This window comes from Myxocyprinus asiaticus, chromosome 6 (genome assembly GCF_019703515.2).
Source record: "Myxocyprinus asiaticus isolate MX2 ecotype Aquarium Trade chromosome 6, UBuf_Myxa_2, whole genome shotgun sequence".
In the NCBI taxonomy this organism is placed as follows: Eukaryota; Metazoa; Chordata; class Actinopteri; order Cypriniformes; family Catostomidae; genus Myxocyprinus; species Myxocyprinus asiaticus.
In genome coordinates, this window is record NC_059349.1 from 26,426,237 (window position 1) to 26,443,399 (window position 17,163).

A 17,163-nucleotide genomic window follows, 5' to 3' on the forward strand; every position below is an offset into this window, starting at 1 on the left:
CACTGGGAAAGCTAGAAGTGAATTCAATGATGTTATAAAATTAGGTCTTCCCCTTGTGCAGAACACATACTATCTTTCTTCAATACAAGATGCTTCAGAAAGTCAGTGGTGAAAAGGGATGTCTCCTTGTCATATTGAGTGAATAAAGACTAACAGGATCATTCATAACACATATTTTATTAAAAGCCCCATCTTTACTACAGCCACAATATTCCAAATAAGAACAACAGATATTGCATATATGTTATCTTTCCCATGTCTAATACAAAAGCAAAACGTTTTTGACTTTTATTGACTGTTTTTTTGGAATGAGAAGTGTCACTTCAGGAATTTATTAAAAATAGTCAAATACTGTGGAATGAGAAAGTAGTGAATCCAGTTCCTAATTTGGAATGTTCAAGGCTCACAATGTTCTACTTCAATTTCCTTTCACAACACTATAATCCAAAGAAAACAAGGCTCTATAAAGAGAGAAATATTTCATTTAGTCACATCTAAAAGAAACAAATAAAAGTGAGGATAAAATGACACATTTTACAAATATCATATTGCATGTGATACTTTACCGTCTAAGACAATAAGTGTATTACAAAAAATAAACCACATTCACATCTCCTCACATCAACTGAGGAAGTATAATATTTGGAACAAATAATATTTGGAACAAAATCACAAGTATCAAAATCATGACTCAGAAATGCTGCTGAAATGATAGGTAAAAACATCCTTTTTTGTGCATCTCAGGAATGTGTTCACACTTTTCAGCCTAAAAACATAATATTAAATAGAACTGGGGAAATAGGCTTTTAAAATAAGACAATGGACCGTATAACTCCAGTAAAAGTTCACTATAACTAAATCTACCCCATTTTAAAACCTTTAACAGCTAGTATTCACCTTCAAATGTTCAACTGAGCAAAGAAGCATTTTGAAAAGAGATTTTAAAGCCCTGAGCATGCTTTAATATTCAATGAATGAATCAGGCTCCTATGACACTCTAACTTGTCCACACTTAATATCAAATTTTTTTACAACAGCTTGATTATGACAGCTTGAACAAAGAAAATAATTCTGCGTTTTGAGATTGTGAATATAACTTTACAGTAATCCCCTTTCATTATTGTGTTTAACATCCAAGTAGAGATTATCATTTAAAAAAAATAAAAACTGACAATAAAGCAAATACTAAATATTATTATAGTGGTTGTGCAATTCAAACCATATAAAATGCAATTAGTATCAACAGATATAACACTTAAGTGATATGTTTTGTAGGGCTCAAGCTCAAAATTGACAAAAACTGTTTATAAAAAGAACATCAATATACTTAAAACAAAAGTGATATGTTCTATATTGGGCACTTTCATAGAGCATCCATTTTCCACAGACACCACATTTACTGTGGTGTAAGGGCATGTTTTGGGTCTTGTTTGCAAGGAAGTGCTAACTTCCCTTTAGATTCTTATTTGGCCTTAGAGCCTGTGATTGGTCAATTCAATAATCTTGACCATCATCCTGGTAACCCTGGTACCCCTCATCATGGCAATCCACGTAGCCAGCACCATCAGCCCCTTCTCCAGTTGCGCTTGGCACACCTTTGGGGCAGTATTTGGCATCGTAGATTTGGCGGCCTAGCCCGAAATTTTGCCCGCTCTGGTTGGCCCCTTGAGTGTAGCCCATTTGCAGGGACATGGTGGAGTTGTCACACTTGTCAGTGCCACTTTTCTGGTCGTAGATTGCACGACGGGTCCCAGGTGCTGTCATGCCAGCCTGAAAGGAAGAGATCAAAATAAGATACCAATAATTAAGGGAAAATAAGAAATTTCAGACATCATGGAGGTACTTACTTGGCTCGCACCCTTGTTTGTTCCCATTTGAAGGCTGATGGTCGAATGGTCCATTGGTGGGAGAATGTGTGCCTTGGGATCATAGAGATGCCTTCTGGTGCCATAGGCATTCATTCCAGCTTGACTAGCACATTTATTTGTTCCCATCTATAGAAAGACATACATAAGTTACAAATGAGCTTGTAGAGTTGATGTTTCTTTTCTGGCTTCCAGATTTTTTATTTCTTTAGTAATGAGAGAAACATGGTTGTACATAGTCACTCCACCATTTAATTTAGATCATACCTGTAGTCCAATAACACATTGCCCAGCTTTCATTTTCTCCTCATCAAATGCCCTCTCCTGTTTCTCTGCATACTTCACTCCAATGTCAACACTTGAGTGACTACCCTTGGTTTTAGCCTATAAACACGGTAAATGCATGCATGAGAATCTTTCAGTTTCAGAGTCATATGAAAAGTCAAGACTTTAGAGGAACTGTTGTAAAGCAAAATATTAAAGTTTAGGTGATTGTTCTTTGAAATTATATAATTCAGAGCGGAAATGCTAACCATGCTGGCAAGAGCCAGAAGGGTGGTCTGAACTTGTGTCATATTTCCATTCTCAAATAGATCATTGGCCTCAAAAATATCATGAGGTTTGAGACCATATGTGGTGATTGCTTTGATGAAGTTAGTCAGGTTCTCCAGCTGCAACAGAAATGCAACAGCTAAATGAGAACATCAATTTGGTACTTTTGTTTGTGTGTTTTTAGGTATGGAAAATGTCTGCTTACCTGATGCCAATTTTGGGATGATTGGTTGATTTTTTTCACAGACCCTGGCTGAAGTTTGTTGATGAGCCTTTAAGAAAAGACATAACGTCTATTGTAAAACTGCCTTTGAAGAGACATGATAGGTACAAATCATCATCCAGCACTGAAAAACATAAATGAATGCAAACACAACACTAAACTTACTCGCAGAGTATGACACCATTTTTTAAACCCTTCTGGAAGTCATCTCCGATTGACCGCCCTGTAATGTCTTCAATCCAAATTCGTAATTCGTCCTCTTTCTGGGAGTCATACTTCTGTGCAATCTAGTGGAAAGATGGATAAGACAGCAGTTAATAAACATAGAAAGCAAGATATTTCATAGTTCTATGATTCTCTATATAGTATCTCCATGAGAACATCAGCTGTACATACACTCACTGAGAACTTTATTAGGAACACCTGTACACTTACTTATTCATGTGATTATCTAATCAGCCAATCATGTGGCAGCAGTGCATTGCATAAAATCATGCAGATACTGGTCAGGAGCTTCAGTTAATGTTCACATCAACCATCAGAATGGGGAAAAAATGTAATCTCAGTGATTTCAACCATGGCATGATTGTTGGTGACAGATGGGCTGGTTTGAACATTTTTGTAACTGCTGATCTACTGGGATTTTCACGCACAACAGTCTCTAGTTTACTCAGAATGGTACCAAAAACAAAAAACATCCAGTGAGTGGCAGTTCCGTGAAGGGAAACGCCTTGTTGATGAGAGAGGTCAACGGAGAATGGCCAGACTGTGGATAGAGTCTGCACTTTTAATATTCTCTTCCAACTCCACGAGTTCTTGTGCTTTGGATTTTTTGATGAATGAGGCATACTGTATGATCCGACCCCCAAGAACCACCTTAAGTGCCTCCCAAGCTACGCCCACAGAGGATACTGAGGACCAGTTGCTCTCCATATAAACATTGATTTCGGTCTTTAACATTTGTTGGAAATCAGGATTTTGCAAAAGGCGTTAAGGCATTAAGGCGCCAACTATATGATTTCTTTTTCTCTGTATATGGCAACACCTCTAAACTCACCAGGGCATGATCTGAGATTAAGATATTTCCAATTAAGCAATCAACAACAGATGAAATTAGGGATTTGGATATAAAAAAAAAAAAAAAAAAATCTATTCCAGAATAAATCTTATGGACTGATGAAAAAAAATGTATAGTCCCTACCAGATGGGTTCAAAAGTCTCCAAATATCCGTAAGACCAAGATTTTTTACACATCCTGTGAAGCGTCAATGTTGCTCTAGGGGGTTTATACACTTTTGCTTCACTGTGATCAAGGACTGAGTCCATCTAAAGATTAAAGTCTCCTCCCAATATTATATCATGAGGGGTGCCAGCGGTTTGCAACATCCCTTCAAGATCTATAAAAAAGCCCTGATCATCAGTGTTAGGTGCGTAAATATTAGTCAAAATCAACCTTTGCCCTTGAATTTCAGCTAAAACAATAATGACTCTCCCTAGTTTATCTTTAGTCTGTTTGAGACATTTGAATTGTAGATGTTTATTTACCAATATAATGACTCCCTTGCTCTTACTTGAGCCAGCACTAAAAAAAAACATGTCCACCCCATATCTTCCCAAATTTTTCAGCTTCCTGCGGAGAGAGATGTGTTTCTTGAAGAAACACAATATCATTATTTCTTACGTTTAAGAAAAGTAATAACCTTCCTTCTTTTTATGGGGTGCCCCAACTCATTTACATTCCATGTGGAGAGAGATAGTACACTCATATTAACATTTTACATTTTGATATAGTAGAAAAAATAAATTGTGAGTCAAAAACAAAATTATACAGACCACATTCCCCATTAGTGAAACAATCAAACCCCGAACCTCCCCCGAACAAAACAAACAGAAAAAAGAAAAACGTGCGCATTAACCCCGCACACGAAAGCGCCAACCGGCGACAATCCCTCTAAACTCAAAAGGTCCATGAACGCCCACAAGCCCCCACGACAACTTTGCCATCGGACTGCTCAATTTTGCCTCACAAATTTGTGAGGCGAAATTAAATAACAGAAAATACTTTGTAAAATAAACCCCAGCCAATAGGAAGAATGAACACACAGAACTGTCTCAAAGGTGTGATCTTCCACAAAACAAATTCCAACTGATATAAAACCGTTCAGATTCCTCAGACAGACAAACGAATGTTCAGTGAGCCGGCTGTTATGAGTTCAGCGGATAACGTAATCATTCCAATGTCCCGTAAAAATTCAACAAAACAAACTCCAGCCAGAAGGAGGGATAAGCACGAAGAACGAACAGATTAATCCACAGCTGTTCCAAAAGGAGTTTTATTCAATAGAACAAGCTCCAGCCGCTAAGCAGAACCCATACAAAAAGAAACAAAACCGGCATCCCGGTTCCCCGGATGGTCGAGTCAATTCACACGGAGGCCGCGTAAAAGTCAACTTTATAAAAGACATTCTTTGTGTGAGCATGTAGATATTTTGCGGTCATCCGTAATGTCCACTCTCAAACTGGCTGGGAACTTCAGTGCAAAAGTAATCTTTCTTCAATGCAAAAGTTTCTTTAAGGAAGAATGTTATTCACAAAACAAACTCCAGCCGCTCGGTGGAGTCAACACAAAAAGAAACCAAAATGATGCCCAGCTTCCTCAAAAGCCAGAGTAAGTACAGCGAATCGACCCACTCACATGAGAAACACCCAATGGTTTACTCAACCATTGATTCAATAAAAGACATTGCCTGATTGGGACATGTAAATACTTTGATGTTTCCAGCCAAACTGAGAATAGAAACGAAGGCCGGTCGCAGAGCAAAAGTGATCTTTCGCTGATGTTAGAGTTTCCTACATTCCTTGAACCGATCGCGTTTCTCTCGTCGAACTCGCAAAGTCTGGGAACAAGAAAATATTATGGTTCTTCAAAGAAAGTTTCCCTTTTCTCCTCGCCTGGCGCAACACAAGATCTTTATCGGATGATCTCAGAAATCTGGCCAGAATCGATCGGGGCCTATCTCCCTCAGCAAATCTGTGAGCTGGGACTCTGCGAGCTCGCTCGATTTCCAGCTTGTGGCCTGTTATGTCGAGCGGACTCTCTTCACCATAGGAATTTCACCATATCTCTGCCTTCCTCATGCTCAGGAATTCCAACAATTCGAACGTTATTCCTGCGGCTTCTATTCTCAAGATCTTCAAGCTTTTCAAGGAGATGTTCCAAATCAACTTTGGTCGTGGCAGATTAGCTGTTAATTCCCTCTCCGAAGATTCCAGACAATCGATTCGTCTCTCAACATCAGTCACTCTTGTAACTAGCTCAGAGAATTTTATTTCCATTGCCGTAATCGATCGACGTATTACAGCGAGATCCTCCAAGTCAGCAAGAACCTTCATCAACATCACTGAAATGTTGGACAACTGACACTGGATCACCTCTCCCGCCGCGCCATCCAAATCGAGTCCCCAGTCTGTAGGCCTGTCGGGGCTTTCATCCTGAACACTTAAGTGTCTTAACACAGAGGGCACCTTTCGCTGCCTGAACCCGATCCTTCAGTTCGTCCGCTCTCACTACCCTTGACAGTGGGGCAGCCGAGGTTTATGTCACGATACCCCAGGTGGATAAGGCGATAGCCACACACCTGTGTCCACTGACACCTGGCGGAGTCGCCTGGCACTCCCTTCCCGAGCCTGTAGGACGACATAGTCTCTGGCGACTCAAGCCTACATCGCTGCCGGTCAGGCTGCCTCCGCCCTGCACGCCATGGCCCTCTTACAGGTCCATCAGGCCAAGGCTTTGAAGGAGCTACGCGAGGGTATTTCTGATCCCGGTGTGCTACAAGAGCTGCGCTCGGCGACCGATCTCACCCTCCGTGTGGCTAAGGTCACAGCGCGTGCACTCGGGCAGACGATGTCCACGCTTGTGGTCCAGGAGCGCCACCTGTGGCTGAACCTGGTCGAGATGAGGGACGCGAACAAGGCGCGGTTCCTTAACGCACCCATCTCCCAGGTCGGCCTCTTCGGCGACACTGTCGTGGACTTCGCCCAGCAGTTCTTGGCGGTGAAGCAACAGACGGAGGCCATTCAGCACATCTTGCCCCGACGCGGTTAAAGAGTGCGCACCCGTCTGTTCACCGAGGGCGTCCCCCTGCGGCGACACAAACTCAACCAGCTCCGCCCCAGCCCGAGCCCAGCCCTCGGCCCCGGTGTAGAGCCCCCCGCAGGAGAGAGACACCCCCCGCTTCTCGGCCAGCTGCGAAGACCCACAAGAGGGCTCCCAAGCGCCCCTGAGACGGGACACCCGAGGATCGAGACGTCTGCGGGAACTCCGGAGCTGGTAGCCAGACCACTCCATCCACCGGTGGAGGACCGGGAGGAAAATCTTTTGTTCCCTTTTTCTTTTCTGTTCGCCGGTACCCACGTTGACAAAAAAATAAAGAGCAGTTTCCTCTCTCCTCGGGTCACACCGCCAGTGCTCATGGTCGCACTGAGTGAGGAGTGGAGACTCCACCTCCAGTTGGTCCAGCTGATTTGGAGTCGATTCGCCAAGGCACAGGTAGACCTGTTCGCTTCCCGGGAATCCTCCCACTGCCCACTCTGGTATGCCCTGACGGGAGCTCCCTCGGTACAGACGCACTGGCACACAGCTGGCCCCTGGGGCTGCGCAAATATGCGTTCCCCCCAGTGAGCCTACTTGCACAGGTTCTGTGCAAGGTCAGGGAGGACGAGGAGCAGGTCATTCTCATGGCTCCGTATTGGCCCACCAAGACCTGGTTCTCGGATCTCACGCCCCTCGTGACAGCACCTCCCTGGCAAATTCCCCTTAGGAAGGACCTTCTTTCTCATGGACGGGGCAGCTTCTGGCACCCATGCCCAGACCTCTGGAATCTCCATGTCTGGTCCCTGGACGGGACGCAGAAGACCTAACTGGTCTACCGCCCGCAGTGGTTAACATGATCACTCAGGCCAGAACTCCTACAAGGCAGCTGTATTCCCTGAAATGGCGTATCTTCGCTAAGTGGTGTTCTTCCCATAGCAAAGACCCCCAGAGGTGCGCAGTCGGGTCAGTGCTTTCCTTCCTGCAAGAGAAGTTGGACGGGCGGCTGTCTCCCTCCACTCTCAAGGTCTATGTAGCTGCTATAGCAGCTCACCACGACACTGCTGAAGGTAAGTCTCTCGATAAGCACGACCTGATCATCAGGTTCCTGAGAGGCGCCAGGTGGTTGAACCCTCCTAGGCCGCGCCTCTTTCCCTCATGGGACCTCTCCATGGTCCTTTTAGGCCCACGGAGAGCCCCATTCAAGCCCCTAGAGTCAGTTGAGTTAAAGGCCGTCTCATTGAAGACCACCCTCCTGACCGCGCTCACTTCCATCAAGAGGGTCAGGGACCTGCAAGCGTTCTCTGTCAGCAAAGAGTGCATAGATTTCGGTCCGGAAGACTCTCACGTGATCCTGTGACCCTGACCAGGCTATGTGCCCAAGGATCCCACGACCCCTTTTAGGGATCAGGTGGTGAGCCTGCAAGCGCTGCCCCCGGAGGAGGCAGACCCAGCCTTATCGTTGCTGTGTCCAGTGCGTGCTTTGCGCATCTACTTGGATCGCACACAGAGATTTTTCTGCAGGGTGTGGCCTCCACGGGGTCTTTTCCCCCTGAAAGAATAGGAACTGTTTCCCCGGTGCATTTTATGAGCATTTAAAGGCCCCAGCCAAATCTAATTTTCTGTGGAGAGAAAAACGTAGAGAGAAAAGGCCGCGGCTGGCACGGCCTGCTCCCATACTAGATCCGTCTCCTTCCCCCCCCTCAGGGTTGTTGGGAATTACATGACATTTTGGGGTGTCTGGGGAGGCTACGTGCAGTCTGAGTGCATCTGTTCCTACGCTCACAGTAGCTTGCCTACACCTGCATTAGCAGTTCACGTAACATTTCAGCCATTGTGGCGTTTCATATAGGGACCCCTAGTGTCACTACATCAACACAACGTCAAGTGAGAGACAGAAGGAGAACGTCTCTGTTACTGTCGTAACCTCTGTTTCCTGATGGAGGGAATGAGACATTGAGTCCCTCTTGCCAAAGGCTGAACTACACCGCTGTAATGGCCGGGACCTTGTCTCGGCTCCTCAGTGCAAAAACCTGAATGAATCTGCATTCCAGTCTTCCTTTTATACCCATATGTCGGGGGGAGTGGCATGCAAATTCTACTCGCCAATTCTCATTGGCCTTTTCTCAAAGATCTGAAGGTGTCTCAGGCTCTCAAGATCCCTAGTGTCACTACATCGACACAACGTCTCTTTCCGTCCATCAGGGAACGGAGGTTATGACAGTAACCGAGACGTTTCTCTTACCCGCGCTCTCTTCAGTCGACAATCTTACAAAGATGTCATTAGCACACTTGGTTTAAAGGGAGTACAACTATACTATATGGGCATAAAAATTGGATTCAGAACAGTCAACGTTTGGTGTGTCTGAAAAATTATGCCTGAAATGCTCCGATGTGCTTTGACTGCCTAGCAGATGGGGCTGTCTGAAAACTCCTCCCACTACGCTAAAACATAGGAGATGTCTACTCATTCATTCAATTGACTGCAAGTTATACATGCAAAAAAAAAAAAAAAAAAAAAAAAAAGGAAAATACATTTTCACATTCAGAATGTTCTAATAACTTCCCAGAGGATATATGGACTTACTACAGGTGAGATTATTACAGTACCATCAATTATATAAGTACAGTAATCAATTATTTTAGAAATAAATTAACAAAAATTCACCAAAATCATATTTTCTCATTCTAAAGGTTGTAATAACTTCCCAGAGGATAGACGGACTTACTACAGGTGAGATTATTAAGTATCATCAATTATATAAGTACAGTAATCAATAAGTTTAGAAAAATATTCACTAAAATTCACCAAAATTATATTTTCTCATTCTAAAGGTTGTAGTAAATTCCCAGAGGATAGACGGACTTCATACAGGTGTGATTATTACAGTATTTATAACAATATGTGTACAATAATGAATTATTTTAGAATTATTGTGCTAGTGTCTTCTTTTCCCCTATGAATTTTTACTCTGCCTGTTATTTAGCTTTTTGCTAGATCATCATGTGTTAGATCATCTGCTTTCTGTCTGTTCCTGCTACTTGTTCAGGGAGTTTTGTATGTTCCTTGTGTGTCTCTCTAAATTAAGGCTTTTTTTCATCTGATTTTCTGCCTCCCTGCCTGTTGCGACCAATGCTACTTTACGTTTTTCTTGCCCTGATTTAATGAATTTGCACTCTGATTGAACTTTCACTATAAATTCAGTTCTGTTCTCCCTGCTCTACCCATGAATGGCTGGGCAGTGAGAGCCTAGAAAAGAAGCATACAATGAAATTATTACTTCAAATGAAAGTAAAATTGATACACTTGATGCAAATGGTCCTGACTGAAACAACCATCGATTAAAACCATTGTATCCCTTAAAATCTCCAATGTCACTCAAAGCCAATTAATTAGCAACAACTTATTCATTTATTTACTGAAATAAAATGAAAAACACTGCAAATTGACTTGCCTGTCACATTCTTTAAAGAAGATCCCAAAATAATTTTAAAACAGTCTTACAGAAGGAATAAAAATATAGAATATTAGCAATAAACTTTTTTGGTGGAAAATTTGTTATGAATTTGTTATAGATTTTGTTAATGGAAATGTAGTGAATATACCAAAGTTTAGAAAACAATTTATGACAGCATTAACAACTTGGGGATCATTACAAAAGAGTTTTTGAGAAAATAAATACCACAGATGTCCTACTTATTTGTTACTGGGAATTATCACAGTAATATTATTGTCATGTTTTAATGTGTTTTTTCAAGCAGGGCAGAAAATGATTCAGAGTTTTCCATACAGTCATGAGCTCCAAATAATTTAAGTGGGCTGAACGAAGTTCCCTCGGCCACGAACCATTCACCGTCCTGCCCTCCTGAGTGGCTCCCCACCCTGTCTGTCGTTACCACTTTTCGCAACATAACAGCCCCGAGAGGGGTCCCATGTGTGTAAAAATCTGCGTTCCTCCAGTGGCGCAAGGCTGCTGTGCACAAGCATGTCACTGTAACAGAGCGACAGAGATCGCGTAACTGGCTGAAGTGGAGGGATAAAACCTACTTCATGAATGCCCTCATTCGCAGAAGGCCCAAAGGCAAAACCTGAATAGCTGATGCCATAAGACCCTGTAATCTGAGACATGTGCAAAATTGCACTTTCGACCCCTCCTTGAATTGTGATAGACAATTCATTAGAGAAAGAACGCACTCTTGTGAGAGGCGCGCATGCATGGAGATTGAATTCAGCTCCAGACCCAGGAATATAACATTCTGAGCAGGTGTAAAATTGCTCATTCACATTCACTCTGAACCCGAGCAATGTGATGTGCGCGAGCACACACCGAGTGTCTTGCACCACTTTCTCCTTGGAATTGGCTATGATTAACCAATCGTTTATGTATGTTAGGATCTTTAGACCCGTTATTCTCAGTGGCGCTAAGCCCGCCTCTGCACATAGACAGAACACCCTCGGATTCAGCGAGAGGCCGAAAGGAAGGACTGTGAATTCATAACATATGCCCTGATAGGCGAAACAAAGAAATTTCCTGTGCGGTGGGTAAATGTTGATGTGGAAAAAAGCATCTTTCAGATCGACTGACGTGAACCAGTCGTTCTGATGAATAGAGCGAGCGAGAGTGCCGTGTGTTAACATTCTGAAATTGTATTTCCTCAAATGTTTGTTCAACACTCTGAGATCCAGAATATGATGGAGAGAGCAGTCTTTTTTTGGAACTAGGAAATAACGGGAGTAAAACCCCTGATTGCATTAATCTAGGGGTACTACATGAATCACCCCCTTCCCGAGGAGGGAGGAGATTTCCTCTTTCAGAATGTGAGTAGCAGTCTTCTCTGTGTGAGAGGAGATAACGCCACCAAAAGGCGGGGGTTTCCTGGCAAACTGGAGTCTGTACCCGTTCATTATGGTTCGAATCACACACTCGGGAGCCGACACAGCCTGCCAAGCTGTTGTGCGACTCGCAAGTGACCCCACATGAACCGGGGAAACGCTCATAGCTGCGTTTATGCCCGATTTGCTCATTTGTGATGCAATGGCGCCATCTAGTGGACAACTTAGGGGCGACATATGTGGTTGCAGAGAGATATTCTCTCTCTGTAACGAATTCATTTGATTCGTTTGATTTTTTGTGTGTTGGGAAACACTGGGGCCGAGTCCTTTGTTGAATGGGTGAGAGAAATGTAATAGGGGCGGTGTGGTGACACTGCTTGTGTACTTTTTCTCACTGTAAACACCTCCAGCACGGGGAGGCTCCCTGACATGAGCTGGACGGGGGAACGCACATTGTTCTGCACTGAACACACAGGGTGGGCACCCACTGGTGGGGAGGGGGGGGCTGACCCCACCAAGAGAAAACCTCCTTTTTTTGAATGGGTGAACTAGGAGGGCAGGATAGGAGTCCAGGGATCTGGCGGCCCGAGAACATGGACTCAAAGCCCCTTGAGGCCGTGCATCAGGCCGACTGTTTACGTTTAGAGTCGGAGGGAGTAGAGTTGGGGGGTTTCTCGGCTGCAGCGAAAGACATTCTCCCCCAGGGCTTAGCAGAGGGTGGGTTACTCTGCTGAGGAGGTGGTTTGTTGCGTGGCTTTGCCTTACCAGGGTGCTGGAAAGGACGCCCCGTGGCAGGAGGGTTGGGTGGCCGCGCGGGGGGCGCCTGGCGTGGTGCCGCTTTCCTAGGAAGGCATAATTTAAGCGCTTCATCCTCCTTTTTCTTGTCGTTGTAACGTTATTGCATCAAGGCGACGGCAGGGCCAAAGAGAGCCTGGCCAGGCTCTACCGGGGCACCCGCGATGCACCGCTTCTCACTGTCAGGGAGGCCCGACAGATTAAGCCAGATTGCACGTTCTCCGGCCACTGAGATCCATGGAACGCCTGAAGGCTTGGACGGCCTGACGGGCATTACGGAGGACAAGGTCATTAACTGTGACAATCTCCTTCCACAGAGAGGGCGTGGGGGTCCCTTTCTCTAGTTGCTGCCCCATGTCGACAAGGAGTTCAGCCTGGTATGCAGAGAGGAGGGAGGAGACGTTGAGGGCGAGGTCTGGTGGATGGAGGCAGAAAAGCGGTTCATTTTGTTGGGGAGAATAGGCTTGGGGGGGCAAGTAGGCCACCTTGAGAGGGATTAAGGTGTCTGGCGATAGAGGACTCAATGGCAGGGAGTCGCTCATGCCAAGGGTCGTCATATCCTTCACTTCGAGGCCCACGAGACCGTGTTTGAGGTCGAGCGGGTCTCCCCAACAATGCCTCATATGCTTAGCAGATGCAGGGAGGACAGGGAGAAGTTGTTTTCTCGGGCTGGGAGGTGGTCCCAGGAGTTTCCTGTTGTACATGTCCCTCTCTTGGTCAGTGGCACTTTGCAGGGCTGGCCATTCTATATTGAGGCGAGCGGCCACTCGCTCACAAACCTTGATGAGGACGGACTGGGATAAGGCCGTGGGGGCGTTAGCCTGGGGAGTCATGGAAGACGGGATGGCCTCCTCGTCCCCCGAACCTTTGAGAAGGCCCGCATCGTCCTCGTCACCAGAACCAGCCGTCTCATTGGCTAACGAGGGATCCCCTGAGAAAATGTCCTCAGGGAACGCGGGGTTGCTTTGATCGGCCCAGCTGAGAGAAACCGCGCCCGGGAGGCACCCAGGAGTGCGTCATCGTCACCGTTTCCCCCGTCGGAGTCGGAAAGTTCAGGGTCGGCGCTTTGGGTTGCAGCAACCTTGAGCCTCCAAGGTTTTCCGGGAATTCTAGAGCCTCCTCTGTGTGTTTGAGACCCATGCAAACGACACAGAAAGGATATGGGTCTCTGGTGGCGATGAGGGTGGGCAGCCTGACTGGTAGTTTGAGCGAGCGTGGGTGGCTTGCAGCAAACAGAAACAGCTAACCTGGCTGACAGTCACATCTGGCGGAGGCTGATCTGAACGATATGTCCTCCTGTAGACAAAATTGTGAAAATTGTGAAAGTCCAATTCCAACCAAGCTGAGAGAAACAGAGGTCACTAGAAGCGAATGTCAACTGAGGAACAGCAGTGCGTGCAGGTCCTTATATGCTCTTAGGTAAGTGGGCGGGTCCTTACCGGGCATAAGTCACGCGCTTCTGTCTGTCTAGCCAGACTTGGTGCAATTGGATGCTTCTGCAGAGGTCAGGTACGAATGTCCTTCCCATAGGTGGATCTCGAACATGAGATGATGAAAGAGAACTATGCACTCCTACAGTTGCTGCCAAGCCAGAGTCCCCCATCATGGCCGCAAAGTCTGAGTCCCCCCGTCATGGCCACCACGTTCCAAGAGCCAGCTTTGCAAGCCTCGTCCGTCCTGAAGCCAGCGTTGCAAGCCTCAGCCACCATGTCTGCCTCATCATGCCATGTTGCCACACCTGCCATTCCTACCTCGTCATGCCATGTTACCATGCCTGCTATGCCTAGTCAAGAGGGCCTGCCTTGTCATATTGCCACATCTCCGTCCCCTGAGCCCACCTCGGCTCCGTCCCCCGAGTCTCCCACGGCTCCACCTTCCTATTCTCCCACAGCTGTGGAACGGCTTTCCGGAAGCGGAAGAGGAGGAGGAGGATTCCTACTCCCCAAGCACTGCCCATGTTCATGGCCACGGAGACCATTCCCATCACTGCCTGTGCTCATGATCACGGAGGTCATTCCCGTCACTGCCAGTGTACACGGCCATGGAGGTCGTTCTTCTGTCACTGCCAGTTTGCATGACCACAGAGATTGTTCCCCTGTCCCTTCCTGTACTCACAGCCACAAAGGCTGTTCCCCCGTCAATGCCAGTGCCCATGACCATGGAGGTCGTTCCCTTGTCACTGTCTGTGCTCACAGCCACTAAGACTGTTCCCCTGTCATGGCCAGTGCCCGAGCCTTCCACGGCTCTGCCCTCTGAGCCGCTCCCTCCGGAACCCTGTCCAGCGGCCGCAGCCCAGAACTCTGTCCCCTCTGCCCCATGGCCACCTCCCAGTCCTCCTGACACTGTCCTTGCCCTGTGGCCACCTCCCAGGCCTCCTGTCCCTGCCCTGTGGTCACCCCCCAAACCGCCAGACCCTGCTCCCTTCCTGGAGCCGCCACCAAACCCACCACTGGCTCTGCCCTGGTCTCCTGCTCCACACCCTGTCTTGCCAGGCCATGCCTCAAGGACCCCAACCCCCCAGCTCCCTATTGAACTCTGTTAGTTTATGTTTGGGCATCGGGGGCCGCCCCTTGTGGGGGGGATATGTCATGTTTTAATGTGTTTTTGTTAATGTTTTATGTTCATGTCTTTTATTTTGAAAATGTTGTTCCTTGTTCCTCTTTCTTGTCATGTGATTTCCTGTGACCGCCATGTTTCATGCGTTTTATTCTTATTGGTTCCTTGTAATGTGACTGTCATGTGACCCTCTTGATCCACCATATTTACTAGTCCTGTCTCTTCATTGGTCTATGTTTATGAGTCTTGTTATCAGTTGTTTTATCATTGTTCTTGTTTCATTGCCATGTTATCATGTTCATTAGTTTAGTCTCGTCATTGGTTGTCTCTGTCATGTGGTTACCCATGTTCATATATTTAAGCCCTCATATTTGCCATTGTCTTTTGTCGAGTATTGTTTTGGTGTAACGTTGTCAAGTTGCTTATGTTTGTTTCATTTTGTATTTCATGTTGTTAATAAATACTGCACTTGGGTTCACTCGTTGTCATCATCTGTTCCTGTCTTCAGCCTGTCTCAATGTTACAATTACTTTTATATCAGGTCTTATCTCATTTCATATAAAATGAAATATCTGATGAAACATCCAGTTGGAGAAATACTCATACAAACACAGTTTCCTTGCATTAAGTTTGCAGTTGAAACTTCAACTGGATGTTGCACTGAAAATGGAGAACACTCCGATTACAAAAAGCTGGTGGATGACTTTGTCTTGTATTGTAGAAAACAACTGCAGCTGAATATTACAAACATAAAAAAGCTGGTGGTGGACTTTGAAGGAACACCTGAGTCTGACTATCATTGAGGCACAGGACGCAACAGTACATCAGAGCAGATGACCAAAAATATGTAAAGGTAATTATCAGAAAGGACAGCTATACTAGACTTGATATACATTTACTGAAGTCAGATGTTAAAGCATCCTCTCCACAACAGCGATTTTATTAGCACCGTGCTCTAGGAAGCGATAGTGGAGATCTCTCTTGCCATCAGCAATCAGACTTTATTATGCCATCTCTCCTGTTATGCCTATATAACAGGAAGCAGATACAGCATTAACAGAAATTTATAGAATTGTTTCTAAAATAATTGATTTCTGTATTCATATAATAGAACATACTGTAATAATCTCACCTGTAGTAAGTCCATATATCTTCTGGGAAGTTATTAGAACATTCTGAATGTGAAAATGTATTTCACTGTTTTTTTTTTCCTTTCCCCATGTATAACTTGCACGTCAATTGAATGAATGAGTGGACATCTATGTTTTAGCCTAGTGGGAGGAGTCTTCAGACGGTCCCTTACATCTGGTAGGCAGTCAAAGCGCATCGGAGCATTTCAGGCATGATTTTGCAGCCACACCAAGCGATGACTGTTCTGAATCCAATTTTTATGCCCATATAATATAGTTGTACTCCCTTTAAACCAAGTGTGCTAATGACATCTTTGTAAGATTGTCGACTGAAGAGAGCGCGGGTAAGAGAAACCGAATATCTAACGAATGTCGAACGTCAAACTAACTTTACCGCGGTCTCCAACCGTGGGTAAGAAAGATAATTCAATTTAAGTCTTAAAATTTCAAAATATATAACAGTGTTAACCTAACATCATCTATCAAGCTACTGTAAGAACTATTAACTTGACCGATACCAAGTGTACTACACAACACCTGTGAAGAGGAATGTGAACAAGCTGTGTGTATGTTTTTCGAGCCAGATTACAATAACATATTTAAGCACTCGAGGCAACGCCCCAAGAGTTACTCAACGAAATAACCAGCCACGTTGTCCTCGTTTGACTAACTTAGATTTGGTAATATTTTAACAAATGATCATATAATTCGAAATGCATGAAATGAAGCGCGTTTGCGGGTCTACCTTGAATAGTTACACGTGTTGCAACACGACAGGAAGTTTAGGAAACATTTGATGATATACTTTAGTTTGAACAGAATAAGACGGGTTGAATTCCCGGTAAAATAATAGCTACAGTATCCTAAATACAATACATAAAATCTGTTTAAATGGCTGTTTTTCAAATATTTTGTAAATTATTATACATACCTTGCTTTTTACTTCCGCTGAAAACCCATAAGCAGGACCTCTGTTGAATGTAGACATCGTCAACAACAAAACCAGTCTAAGTTTAAAAACAAATAGTCGCTAGTAGCGTTTCGGGACTAAAAGAAGGACTTCAGTAAAGTTTGACAAATCGACCTACTTTCCTGTTGTAGCGTATGTAGATTTA

The 17,163-nt window shown here is 44.9% G+C and overlaps 1 protein-coding gene across 1 annotated transcript; it reads right to left on the reverse strand.

Moving 5' to 3' along the window:
* Nucleotides 1-158: 158 nt before the first annotated feature.
* LOC127442600 (calponin-2-like) lies at nucleotides 159-17,163 on the reverse strand. The gene is made up of 7 exons (XM_051700754.1): nucleotides 16,980-17,163; nucleotides 2,806-2,927; nucleotides 2,623-2,689; nucleotides 2,399-2,536; nucleotides 2,133-2,249; nucleotides 1,848-1,994; nucleotides 159-1,770 (listed from the first exon to the last, which is right to left on the reverse strand). The coding sequence occupies exons 1-7, from the start codon at nucleotides 17,034-17,036 to the stop codon at nucleotides 1,495-1,497; spliced, it is 924 nt and encodes a 307-aa protein (XP_051556714.1). The 5' UTR covers nucleotides 17,037-17,163; the 3' UTR covers nucleotides 159-1,494.